The 14,360-nt window shown below is 39.2% G+C and overlaps 1 protein-coding gene across 1 annotated transcript; it reads right to left on the reverse strand.

Annotated features, from left to right (window-relative positions):
- Position 1: 1 nt before the first annotated feature.
- Positions 2-8,851, reverse strand: prkar1ab (protein kinase, cAMP-dependent, regulatory, type I, alpha (tissue specific extinguisher 1) b). The gene is made up of 11 exons (XM_058405934.1): positions 8,718-8,851; positions 6,390-6,584; positions 4,684-4,851; positions 4,479-4,570; positions 4,329-4,390; positions 4,183-4,229; positions 3,790-3,948; positions 3,650-3,710; positions 3,018-3,139; positions 2,850-2,931; positions 2-2,455 (listed from the first exon to the last, which is right to left on the reverse strand). Exons 2-11 carry the CDS (start codon positions 6,552-6,554, stop codon positions 2,283-2,285), a joined length of 1,131 nt encoding a protein of 376 aa, XP_058261917.1. The 5' UTR covers positions 6,555-6,584; positions 8,718-8,851; the 3' UTR covers positions 2-2,282.
- Positions 8,852-14,360: the final 5,509 nt, after the last annotated feature.

Here is a 14,360-nt window from a genome sequence, read left to right on the forward strand (position 1 = left end):
GTCTCAGCAACGTTTTATTGCTTCAACTGCCATTGTGACAAGCTATACCAAAAAAATATATATCATTCTGTCGAGAACACACTGGAAATCAAAGCAAAAACTGAAATGTAAAATAAAAGAAAAAAGAGCATATGGTCCACCGTTTATGGTATCTGCAGTTCTAATGACTGCAGTGTCAGTATACCAGCTCAAGGTTTGGGTTTGCGAGAGTCTGTAGTAATAAAAGCCAAGCAAAAGCTAACAGATTCATATACGTTTTCATACATACAAAGAAACTCTGGGTACCATAGGGAATAAAATACTATTTAATAAATATATAAATGTGAAGGAATAAATTGTAACAGTGTTAACAGGGGGCACTGACCTGAACTTTCTGTTAATGCACTTTGTATCCTGCCAATACAAAGGCGAACCAAAAGAAATGGAACTTGTTTAAAGATTTTTTGTTTATTACAAATAGCTGTCATATAAACGTATCGTTTTTCCACACAATCTCTATTTTTGCAGGCGTCCCACTGTTTGTCGAACACAAATTTGCTTCGATTTTAATTCATTGTTGAATTTTTCAATTCCTCTTTTCATTTGACTCGCCCTTGTATCATTTCTCAGCTATTGTTGCGCTACTTATCTCTACATTGCAAACACAGAACCACAAAAACCATTTTTTGCACAAAACACTTGCATGAGGTTTAGGATAGAAAGCAAGCAAACATTAATTTATATGGCACAAAGCAAAGAGAACATGAAAACCAAGATACAGAGAAATTAGAAAGAACATTGCTAATACTGGAGATTTACAGTCTATTCAAAATCTTGTTCATTTGCCTAATTGCTAACAAGATAACTGGAAATTTTCTTGGCTGGTATTAGGACTGAATTTTTTTTTAAGACTTGTTGTGACCTGCATTTTGGCACTGGCTCTTGAACCCCGGTGAAGCAATGACTTTCATTTAAATAAAGCCTTGGTGCAGGTGAATTAGAGATGGTGATGAACACGAGATCAGTGGAATAATGATTAGAAATTCTATAACATGCAACTTAGTAGCTTTAAAAAAAAAAAAGACAGACACACAAACACAGTCTGTCCACATTAATAGGAACACAAGTAAGCCTGCACATTCAAGCAGTTATCTATTCAGCCATGTAGTAGCACACTGACTAAAATCACGTAGATGTAGATCTTCATTTAATGAATATTCACATCAAACATTAGATTAGGGAGAAATTGGACCTGTAGCTTCAACCGTTGCATGGTCGTTGGTGCCAGATGGGCTGGTTTGAGTATTTCAGAAACTGCTGATATCCTGGGATTTTCACACACAATAAACTCTAAAGTTTATACAGAATGTGGAAAAAATATAAAAAAACATTGCGTGAGGGACGGGTCTGTGGGTGGAAACACAACGTTGATAAGAGAGCTCAGAGGGATATGGATAGATTCGAGCTGCTTTATAATCACTCAATGTTCTGTTCATGCGGAGGTGCCTTTCTGCTCACCATTATGGGAGTCACTGTACAATTCCTTTCTGCTCAGAAGCTTTTGGATGATTTTTGTTTTATTTGCACCATTTTGTGTAAAATCACAGGGGTCACACATTCTGAATGTTTGATGTGAACATTAACTGAAGATTTTATGCATTGTGCTGCTGTCACATGACTGAACGATAGAAAAGCTGAATAAAAGAGCAGGAGTATAGGTGTTCCTATTAAAGTGGACAGTGAGCATATAGGTATTTATACACTTCCTTCACGTCAGGTGGCTGCTACATACAAAGGGCATCTTACTGATGTTTATATCTTCAAGTGATGGTTACTTCAGTGGGGGGAAAAACACACAAAGCTTTATAAAGCATGCTTACAGTTCTGGGTATGGATGTGACGGGGTAAGTAGTTTTATATACCGGCTAATTCAGTTAGTATCTTACAAAACTATTCTTAGAAAATTACTTCGACTACAGCAAAGCAAGCTAAAAAGAAAACCTGTCTTTTGAACAGACGTTTTTAAAAATATAATCTCACCCCTCCATTTGTCTTTAAATAGTTCAACGTAAAAATGGCGCCCAGTAAAGGCTCTGGATTTTATCTTCAGTAAGTTTTGATTGTCTGCTCACTGGTAGGTCAATGCTGAGTAAGAACGCATGCCATTTCGCTGTTTATAGCAAGTGCAACGTTCAAGTGCAGATGAAGTACGATTCTACTGGTGAGCAATAAAAGAAGAGTAAAAAGGAAAGGAAAGCCAACTGCATGAGTGGAACCCTGCTAGGAAAGAGCTCTGTACGTGTTCAGACAGACAGCGACACAAAGCTGTTGTACTGCTGGATGTTGCGTTTCAGGATGTCCGAGCAGGGGCCGAGCACTCGTTCGAAACGTGGCCGGTCCAGCTTGACGCATTTCAGAGGGCCTCGGGCCACTACAGTGGCGGCGCGCGGTCGATTCATTAACAACGCAATCTCACCTAGAATACACACAGAGGAGTGAGTGAACACATCAAATAGAAGATCATTTTGGCTAGACCACAATAAATTTGTATACATTTTAATGCAGAGACGAGACAAAAAATATCTAGCGTATCGTTATTATTAAGATGTTTCTTAAAGTGCCAGAAGGAGATCATATCAGATTCCCGAAGATGACAAACGTCTGACTGTGAGAACCATCATCACAAGTATGGAGCTGTGGCAAAGCTGTAATTTAATAAGCGGTGATGAACTGTAATTTCTGAGAAACCATAACACCTTTAAAAACAGCTGAACCTTACCATCAAGAACCCAGGCTATAATTATGGAGAAACATAATACCCCAAAAGAGGCACTGAAATTTATCTCGCCAAATATTTAAAAAGTACTCACCGAAGTAGTCTGAAGGTCCCAAACGACCCACTTCTACAAACTCCTCATTCTCGGATCGTCTCTGCAGTACTGCTGCACACCCCTGGCAAAACACGCAAGCTTTAGAGAGGAAGTGTGCAAGCAGAGGCAGTGAAAATCACAGGTTTAGAAAAGGAAACACCCAGGCACCTCCAGTATGATGAAGAACTCATCCCCTGGTTCTCCCTGTACTACAATCTTCTGGCTGTCCTCAAACTGCACCGGCTCCAGGGCGTCGGCCACCGTCAGACGCTCCCATTTATCCAGTGATTCTGGGAACCAACAGCAATCAAACATGTTAAAGCTGCAATTAAGATTTCCAGTTGATGCTCACTACGAAGCCGTGTGAGTTTGGGGATTTAAAATAAATACTGTTTTTTATCACAGTGGCACAGAATTTTCAACCAAATATTGGTAAATGCACAACACTTACACAGGATGCAATTTTTTAAAAATGCAAATGGCCAGAACCGAGCATGTCCTTTAAATTTTAAAAGTTGGCTTCTGGGCCAACTTTTCAACCGTGTTTTGCTGTAGGAATGATGTTTTTGTGGCAAACAAAAAGGTTCAATTTCATGATTAACAGTCGACATTCTGACCAGTAAAACCAGAACCTATAAACATCTTATCTTAAAATATTCCACAGTGCATTAACAAATGCATTCAAAATAAAGGCACAATTGTATTTTTAAAAAAAAAAAAAAAGAATTGCTGTTTTAAACCAACCAAAACCCTCTCCTTTTCCATGGTCTCCTTCCTGTCAAAAGCTTGGCAACACTCACCGAGAATGGATACTTTACTAAGGAACTCTTCGTACATCTTCCTCTTTCTCAGGGTACTTCCCTAAAAAATACACACAATGTTAATTTGCAATTTCAAAACAAGCACCGAATTGCATCGGTTCCAACCTGCATTCCTTTACCATCAGTATTCTCCTGTAGCTGTCTCTGTCGATGCCCCACAGTTTGACGTCGGTCTTAGCTCGGACAGTAGCAGCGCGGGGAGTACCATAGATCAGCGCCAACTCGCCGAAACTGCCACCTTCACCGATGCTGGTTGCCCAATCATTATTCACATAAACCTATTCGGGTCCAGAAACCAAACAGAAACAACTTTTACTGCATCCTAGGCATCAAATTATATGCTAATAGCACCACTGTCCGTTTCTTAGAAATCACAATCATTCTAAATATTGGGTGGAAACTGTAACATCAGCTTGCGGGGCATTGTTTATTATTTTCCTATAGCAGCGTGCTCAATCTGCACATACACACTGCAGCATTAAATGACATTTAGGTGACAAAGAGATGCTCACATCCATTTCGCCCTGGTCGATGACGTAGAAGTTGTCACCTTCATCACCTATGGGGAAAAAAAATTGCATTTAGGATCAAACACGAAAACATCAGGAGTTTTACATTTTTTATTTTTAAACTTGATTTAATTCTGTAAATGTCAAACCCTGCAGAATAACAGTCTCTCCAGCGATGTAAGTGACAGGGAACATGGCATCAAATATATCACTGTGTGGGGGAAAAAGAGAAGCAGTTACAACCTGAAATTCTAAATATTGCTTCTAAATATAAATGTTTGAATAAAATAAATTCTTACCTTCTTTCATTGTCATCTAAGTGTGAGAAAAGCACGTTCTTTTCAATAGCTTTAGCTAGCGCTGCCATGGTCTTGTAGTCTTTAGGAATAACCTTTAAAAGCAGAAATGATGCGGTGAGAAATCGGAAAATAAGACATCTCGTCAGCGGTTTCTGAAGGTTACTGGTGTCCTAAGATGCCTGTAATAGATATTAATGCTGCTGACCTTTCTCACGTAAGAAGCAGCATCCTCCTCAGTGTAGACCTCGGCGCTGATCGCCCCTCTTCTCCTTCGGCCCTTTACCACCGGGTTCATGGGAGGAGAAACCTCATCCTCACGCGAGTCTGAACGTGAGCTTGCCTTCTGCTGGTTAATCAACTGCTTGGCCTCCTCCTGCAAAGATCACACAATAAGAACCACAGAAAGTTCAGTAATAGCAATAGATCTGTTTTTAGTGTGTTTATTTTTTTAGGTGGTTAAATAAAGTACACAATGCTTCCAGGGAAACAGGATGCTTTGGATAAAAGCCCTTCATCAGCTGTATAAGCAGTGCTTCTGAGGCCGAAGGAGGCGAAACCAACGGACATTCATAATGGTTGATGTAAGATGCTCATTTGAATTTGATTTCATTGCAATTTACAGCTAAGAAAAACTTAACCACAAAGACAACTGTATAAATACTAGTACTGATAAGCTAACCTGTCATCCTCCACTATTTTTAAATTAGTTTCAGAAGTATAAGCTTTTCATATATACAGACACAGCATTTGGTTAAATTGATGATTTTTGTGAATTTCCCTTTGGGATGAATAAAGTATGTATCTATGTATCTATCTATGTATCTATGTATGTATGTATGTATGTATGTATCTATCTATCACACTGGCCATATTATTCAGAGTTTTGAAAAAGTAGCTATTGCTAATGATAATTGCTGTTGTTTGTTGGTTATATATTTTTTTTTTGGCTAGTTATTTGCTACTGCCTGCTGTTGCTTCCATCCTGCAATTTCAGTCCAACCTGCTGAATGTTAGAAGTTCAGGAGGACAGAGGAAAATACTCAGGGCTGTTACTGTAAAAGTGCAGTAAAAGCAGCTTTTATGAGCTTTCGACGCTCCAACATGCTTTAATGGATATAACGTAACAGTCCACAGGACAAAGGGTTGAAGACAAGTGCACAACTGGTAGCGGTAGCGATGTGTGAATGAATATGGGGAAGAAGACTGCTCAGGTCAGTACAAGTAATCACTGTTCTGGAAATGGAGTTTAGTGTCTGTTTTATGCATAAACAATTAAAAGCCCAACTCTCAGCATGCTACCACCACCGGTTTTTACTGTAGGGATGCAAAACAAAACAGGAAGGAAGGAACAAGCTGAAATGAATGATTAAAGTACATGCTCATCAGTAAAACCAGAACCTACAAGCATTGTCAGGTTGGATAATTTTAGAAGTACCTCACAGGGGTAGATGGACAGTAATAAATAAATCATGATTATATGCAATGTTTATACACTCTACATGTTCCACAAGTTTTATAGGTTCAATTGTAGTTTAATATTTAACTATATTTTAAATAGCTTGCCAAAAAGGTTGGACGATGATTAAATGATTGAGGATTGTTGACATTTTAATTCTTATGATTTATTTTGTAAGATTTTACTGATCTGTTATATTGGAGAATATAGAACTAACATAGAACACATGAAATGACCTTTTTTTTTTTTTTTTTTTTAAAGAAGTGACACTTCCTTAAAACATCATGGATGACATCACTGACTAGACCATTAAAAAAATAAATCAGGATGTCAGAGCGAGTATGTTTCAGTCTGTCCTTGCCTGTGTGAACGTTTTGTCTGCATGTTTGTTTGTTTTTGTCTGGCCTTCTGCCAAATGCTGTAAATATAACAGAAAAAGATGCCAGAAGGCCGACCTTTTCAAGTCTCTCAAAGTACTCTCGGAGGAAAGCCATGGGCCTCTCGGGTCGCGCCGTGCACAGCTGCACGATGCAGTCTTTCAGCAGCTGCTGGATGTTGTGCTTCTGCACATAGAGCTCGCACTCACGCAGACTCCTCTCCTCTTCACTGCTGGATGCCATGCTGACCTGTCTCTCTTCACACCTTCTGATCTAGGGGCAAAAAAGGACGAGTGGTTAGTGCAAATGGAAGAAAAAATAGAACAGGTAAACTCCTTACGATGTGATGGAGCTGATATACATAATGCCCACTTCGGCTAATAAAGCGCTCACCGATATATTGATCGCATCCATCTTACAAACCGTAATACGCAACTCTGACAATGCACACATATCATACCATAGTAAAGTAACCTGAGGGAGTGTTTAGCATGGCAATAAATATTTTATAAATAAGATACTTTCACCACTTGCATAAAACATCTGTAATTTTTATGGACATAACGTGGTATCGCCTCATTGCCAGACCGTGTTCTGCTCTCCAACGCAGTGTGCTGCCAGTGAAATATTTTCCTTATAACATCCAGATGCTTTTATCTATTGATCACATTCATCTGGCGGCATCCACCTTACTGAACTTGGAACAAAATTAAAATCAAGAACAAAGTCAAGATGCTCAACAAGGCTGCATGAGAACATCGGACGTTTGGGAGTTTTTTAAATGTCATTCAGTTGTTATTTATTGTTTTATTGACGGCAATACGAATGGTCAATGTCAGGTGCACTCTGAAAACGACTGTTCTGCTCCAGCGGCATATATCACAGAGAACACACAGAAATGAATGCATGAATGCATGCACATGACAGCAGGCCTCCTTGCAGGCTGGTAAAAGGAGAAAATTTTACTAATTATTTGAACATTTTAGCATGGTTTGGGAGAAGAATGAAGAACTTTTTTTTTAAATAAACACCCTTCTCTTTCATTCATGCTCACAGTATTTGAGGAACATTTTCCACATTTTTATACGTATAGAGACAAAACTCCTTACAGACATCATTCCATTATGAAGAATGAAAACACTAATATATACAGGAAATAAACTGAAAATACACAATACACTATCTACAATGTTTGTGGATATCTGACCATCACTCCCAGGTGTACTTTATGAACGTCCCGCTCTGGGATTCGGGGAAGTGTTGGAGAATCTTTGGGGATTTGTTTTCAATCAGCTACAAGAGCACTAGTGAGATCAGATGCTGAGCTCAGTCGGTGTCCCAGTTCATCTCAACTGGTGTTTATTAGGGAAGAGTCAGAGTCAACGCTCTGTGCAGGACACTCTTCCACTCGTACCTTGGCAGAACATGTCTGGCTTTGTGCACGAGGGTATCGTAACGCTAGAACATTCTGTAATGCGACAGCATAGGAAAAACATCCTAACAGTTTAGAGAAACATGTGAAGATCTGTTATCCACAAACATAACACAAACACAATGTCAGCTGGAAATGTATTTCGGATTTTCTGCTCACACCTTATACCACGATATGAAAGCCCGGGATGTCAGAAATTTAAGACGAGAATAAAGCAAGTATAAATCAAGATGCCACAAAGGAGATGACTGTGGGACTGTTATGTATTTATATCATTTAAACACAATGCACAGAGCCTACACTGATATTTATATCAACGTTTACTCATTATATGACTACAAAATCACCTGATTAGATTAAAATGACTACATTTAATATTACCAGTACAGTGATGAAGAGGAAAGTGTATATTTATACCAAAGGAAAATTAATAAATAGGTTCAACCTGAAGATAAATAACAGACAAACATGACCGCTGACCAAGTCACACTGTTCTCAGGAAAGCATCACATCTTTTACACATCAGAAAGAAACTCGAGCATGTTTCATGAGCTTCATCGTTCTGCTCATGGGGGAATCTGAACATTTCCAATACAGCACTGAATGCAGCATGAGGCCCAGAGAGGCGACGCCATCTTTTTATTTCTGTCATAAACAAATAACACTGGCCGCATCCCAAACGCCTCCCGATTGGACCACTACACTCCGCGGATTGCAGAAGCCATTATTATTATTATTATTATTATTATTTTACAGCCGGAGTTACTGCATTTCCACAAGACATGGGCAGAGATCTGAGAATCAGTAACCAGCATATTGCACACAGGCTGCTGCTTAGCAGTTAGCTATTCAGCTACATTACCAGAGGTGCGCTAAACCCCGGTTAACTCTGGCGTTGTGCAGCGCTAAACACGTAACAGCGAAAAGACGAACCTTACCACCTTTACCTCCGAATAAAACTTAATTCCATTTACCTAGAAATTAGTGCGTTATTAATGTCTCTTCAACTCTCGAAGGTTTTCTCAGCTCCACAGGAAACGGCCGAAACCTATCCAAAACTGCCATTGACGTCAATTCGCCTCTTTGACACGGAAGCCGTAACCATGGGCAACCTTAAAGTGAACGTCGCACCTTTTTTAAGTAACTGTACGTTTGTTCATCGCTTCTATATTTTGCTAAACAAATGTTGTTCTTATTTTTTTAAAATAATAATTAAATAATGTGTAATATATGAATAATGAATAATATTAAATCTACACCAGCATTACACTATTTACTGTCAAATGTCCAAAGAAATCCCTGGTTTCTTATAGATTCTAATCCTTCCCAAAGGTTTGTATATATTTATATATGTACAGTGATATGGAAGTACCGGGGGGGGGGAACCAGGGATTTCTTTGGACATTTGACCTTCTGATTTCTCTGTCTTTGTTACACTAACTGGTTTCCAATCCATCCATTTTCTGTACTACGTTGGGGCGCCCAAGGCAGCGGACACGCTAGAGGACTGACCCATCACAGCAGCACACATTCTCACCCATCCATTCACACACGACGGACAATCTGGAGATCCCGACACATTTCTTTGAACTAGTGGAGAAAACCAGAGTAGCCAGAGGAAAACAACTGGAAGAAACAAGGAAGAACATGGGCATAAGGAGGAATCAAACCCCTTTAACCCCAGAGGTGCAAGGCAATCAAGCTAACAACTGAGCCCCCTTAGTTTCAGATCCTCATATAAAATGTATCATGTATTTTAACTTACATTTATCTTATTTTATACAACTGAGGGTTATGAGCCTTGCTCCAGGGCCCAGCAGTGGCAGCTTGGTGGACCCGGGATTCAAACTTGCCATCTTCTAGTCCAACACCTCAACCACTGAACCAATGCCACACATTAGCAAATGAATCTGATACCCATAGCTCAGTCTTTCACAGTGACTCCTGCTGTGCTTCAGATGTTCGCCTGTTCTTTTTTTAATTTCCTGGATCAGTCATCAGTGTGCTCCTGGAGGAATTTTGGTAGGCCCACTTGGGAAGATTCACCTCTGCTCCAAATGTTCTCCATTTGGAGATAATGAGTCTCGCTGTGGTTCACTGGAGTCACATAGCCCTAGAAATGAATTTGTAACTTTTTCCAGACTGACATATTTCAATAACTTTCTCTTGCATCTCTTCCACAATTCATTTTGATTGCAGCCTAGTTTGAGACCTTTTAACCTACTTCACAGTGCATGTTAAAATGTTTTTATTTCAGTGATGTTAGGCAGTAATCAGACCTGGCTGTGTCCAGTCTACTTGAACAGTATTATAAATTATATTTAGTTTGTTAACGGATGTTAGTTTTGTTAAATTTGGTGAACGGTTTGATCGAGGGACTAAAGGGGAAATACTTTTATTTTCCATCAATAAATGAAATTATAATTTTTAAAAATGTGTTTTGTATTATAATATTATTATAAATGTATGTAAATTGTGTTTTTTTTATATTAGATTTGGTTGAAGGGTCTGTAGCAATTAAGTGTGAGAAAAATTAAGCAGTAGAAGAAGCAGAAACTCGGAAATAGAAAACCAATTATTTACAAACATTTACAACATTGGAACAACATCAGAATATGGCAGAAACTTAATAACTATGGTTTATAAATAAATGCACTGCAGGTAGAACAATAAGAAATACACTAGTGTGTGGAAGAGATGTATAGATTTATTGAAATATTTTCTTTAACCTCTTTCCAGACTTTGGCAGAAAAATCCAGTTGTTTGGCAGGATTCATGTTGTTGTAACTTAACCCAGGGACTCAAATCCTATTGTAATCAATATGTCAGACTTGCTGCATTTTATTAACTTGAAATTTGATTCACTCTATTAATTTATCACCAGACAAGGAAATGATTCCCTATGCAAGCATTTTAATAACACAGTCCTAATAATCAACATATAAAAAATAACAGGGCTCAAACACAGAATAATGAGATTCAGTCAGGTCCAAAAGAATTTCCAAAAAGCAATAAAACACAGAAAGAGGCAATACCCAGGTGATCAAATATACAGACAAATCCAGAGCGTAATTCAAAGAGGGATAAAAAGTGTCCTTGACCTTATAATGGTCACAGGAAATAGAAATGACCCCTGAAGAAAATCTCAGAGGAAGGTGCAATCTGGCAGCTCGGCTGTGATTTCTTTGTAACTTGAATGACTGCTTCATATTTTACAGCGTTCCACTTATTTACCAAACATACTGATGGTGTTCATGGCAAGATGGTTTTGGTCTTATGTTGGTCTTGATCTGTCCATAACACACATTGGCAATGTCATTTTGAAATCCACACCGATCTATGACTCAGTAATGCTACTATAATTTACATATTTACTTTAATAATGTTTAGATGTTTCAGATAATACGAAATGAACATTTTAGGGAAAAGCACCAATAGCATCTACTCACCTGCTGAGCAGATCAGACAAACGTCTAGTGCTGAGATTCAGAGATGATTACACACTTCCTGTCATTTTTTTTATAGCAGTGATGATTTGGATATTTTGCATAGACCACTTTTATTTCTTTCATTTTTTTGTACACAGGACAAGAAAACTGTACATATTGATGAACTAGTTTTATCTTCTCACTTTGACCGTTTATTTCCCTTTGTTCGGACATTTAATTCTAAATTGAGAAATTTGCCCATACTGATGCTGCTAGTCATGCATGCTCAATGGCAAAATAACTTTATATAAAAGGGAAGGGAGAAGTTTCCATGCATACTCCCTGTCTACACAGTTAGAACAGGCATACAAACTAGCAGGCATAAAACAGGCCTATTTGACTGCAGCTGTTGATTTTACTGAAGCTCCTGTAACCTCGTGTAACCTACCAACAAGCTGAATGCCAGAGCAGATTAGAGAAGCAGCATTTTTAGAATTCAACAGCACCATAACCCGGCTTTCCCGCATACAATCGTCCCAAAAACACACGAGTTTGATTCTCATTCCTCTGCTCTTGGCAGCACTAGTTACCACTCCCATGGCCAGGGATGAAATTCTTCTTAGAACATGAGCTAGTGTGGCCAAGTGTCTTGAGTTAAGATGTAGTCTCTGTGGAGGAATGGGTTTGAATCCCACTTCTGCCAGTCAGTCTTTTGCCATGAGCGTTGCTTGCTTATGGTTTGGCATTAAGCCTCATTCCAAAGTCTTTAAACGGTGACTCACTCTGTTATTATGCACTGTGGCTGGCTGTGGCAGCAGATTTCACCTTTTGCCTCTTAACAGTCCAGTCTTGCCCTGAATTCACTTCACATTTCAATAGCATTTTAACCATGTCTTCATCCACCACCTTCAGTGGGGTCTGAAATCTGATACCACTAACTTCCTTACAAATTTAATTAATACCATCAAGTGGAATTTTTGAAATATTTACACAAGTTTCTCAGTATTTGGTTTGTCCCCTTTTTTGTTTTAATAAAAACGAATGCCCTGTTATTATTTCCATGCACTGGCATGGACTCCACAAGTTTGTGCAAAAATTTTACGATCCATTTTAGATCAAACCCATCTGAGTCTTGTCTGATCAAGTACTTCAATAGAAGTGATTAGCCTCGAGGACTATCTGACCTTGTGTATAATGTTAGTCAACATCACAAAAATTTGCCTAGTTTAAAATACTTACACCTATAAGGCATAACATTATGACCACCTGCCGAATCTTGTGTTGGTCCCCCTTTTGATGCCAAAACACCCCTGAGCTGTTGAGGCATGGACTCCACTAGATCACTGAAGGTGTGCTGTGGTATCTGGCACCCAGATGTTAGCAGCAGATCCTTTAAGTCCTGTAAGTTGCGAGGTGGGGCCTCCATGGATCGGACTTGTTTGTCCAGCACATCCCACAGGTGCTCAATTGGATTGAGGAATTTGAAGGCAAAGTCAACATCTCAAACTCATTGTTGTGTTCATCAAACCATTCCTGAACCATTTTTGCTTTGTGGCACGGCACCTTATCCTGTTTAAAGAGACCACAGCCATCAGGGAATATTGTTTCCATGAAAAGGGGTAGATGGTCTGCAACAATGCTTAGGTAGGTGGTATGTGTCAAAGTAACATCCACATGGATGGCAGGACCCAAGGTTTTCCAGCAGAACATTGCCCAAAGCATTACTCTGCCTCCGCTGGCTTGCCTTCTTCCCATATTGCATCCTGGTACCATGGGTTCCTCTAGTAAGTGACAGACACACACCTGGCCATCCACATGATGTAAAAGAAAACATCATTCATCAGACCAGGACACCTTCTTCTATTGCTCAGTGGTCTAGTTCTGATACTCACATGCCCATTGTTGGTGCTTTCGGCGGTGCACAGGGGTCAGAATGGGCACCCTGACTGGTCTGCAGCTATGATCGGATCACACAGTCCAGCCTTCGCTCCCCACGTGCATCAGTGAGCCTTGGCCGCCCATGACCCTGTCGCCGGTTCACCACTGTTCCTTCCTTGGACCACTTTTGATAGATACTGACCACTGCAGACCGGGAACACCCCACAAGAGCTGCAGTTTTGGAGATGCTCTGATCCAGTCGTCTAGCCAGCACAATTTCGCTCAAATCTTTACGCTTGTCCATTTTTCCTGCTTCTAACACTAATCAACTTTGAGGACAAAATGTTCACTTGCTGCCTAATATATCCCACCCACTAGCAGGTGCCATGATGAGGAGATAATCAGAGTTATTCACTTCACCTGTCTCTGCTCAGAATGTTACACCTGATCTGTGTAGAAATAGAGCAGAATATTGAATATTAAATATCCATTAAATAAATGGGAAAATATTTTCTGAGTTTTGGACTCCAATGTATGTCACACAAGCGGCTACTTACTGAACCAGGGCAGAATATACAATCGGAACATACTGAGCATTTATCAAGCACCAGCATGAATGAAGCCGTTCCTTGGTTATGTGAACTGCTTTTTCTTTCTGCGTCTTCATAAGATAGATAGAAAAATAAAATATATCTATCTATGTAAAAATGATGTTAAACAAATTTAATACATAAACCTAGTTTGAAAGTAAATGTCAGTTCTTTCCAAGTATTTTGTTATTTTCTTGGACGTCCTTACATAACAGCGACCATTTTCCTCTCAGAGCTATAAATTATTAGAAATTATTACATCACAGTCACTGATGAGTATGTTCTGCTCTTCCAGTGAGTCTTCTACCAAACCATTTATGATACAGTCGATTAAGATGACAGCAAAATGGTGAGGGAAAGTCAACACAGGCCTGAATTACAATCACATATTACAATTATGAATAAATAGTAACTAAGGGACTTTGAGTTGACCGTCCTCGTACACCCCCAGAAATAAAGGGTACTAAACTGCACCATTCCTAGCCTAAGGTGTTACCTAGAAAGTCACAGGTAGCTTTAAAGCTTTACTCTAAAGTAGTTAAAGCCCAATTATGTCACTTTTTGTAAGTGATATACACAATTATACGCGAAAGATACAACACAAACGTTAACATAGACAAGTTAAGGTAATCCTAGACATTTTTCTGAGAGTGTAGGGACTGAGTAACTCTTGAATGCCCCCTAGTGGCCACGAACTCTTATTGCACCCACCTAGCTTGAA

The sequence above is a fragment of the Hemibagrus wyckioides genome, linkage group LG13, assembly GCF_019097595.1.
Source record: "Hemibagrus wyckioides isolate EC202008001 linkage group LG13, SWU_Hwy_1.0, whole genome shotgun sequence".
Taxonomy (NCBI): Eukaryota; Metazoa; Chordata; class Actinopteri; order Siluriformes; family Bagridae; genus Hemibagrus; species Hemibagrus wyckioides.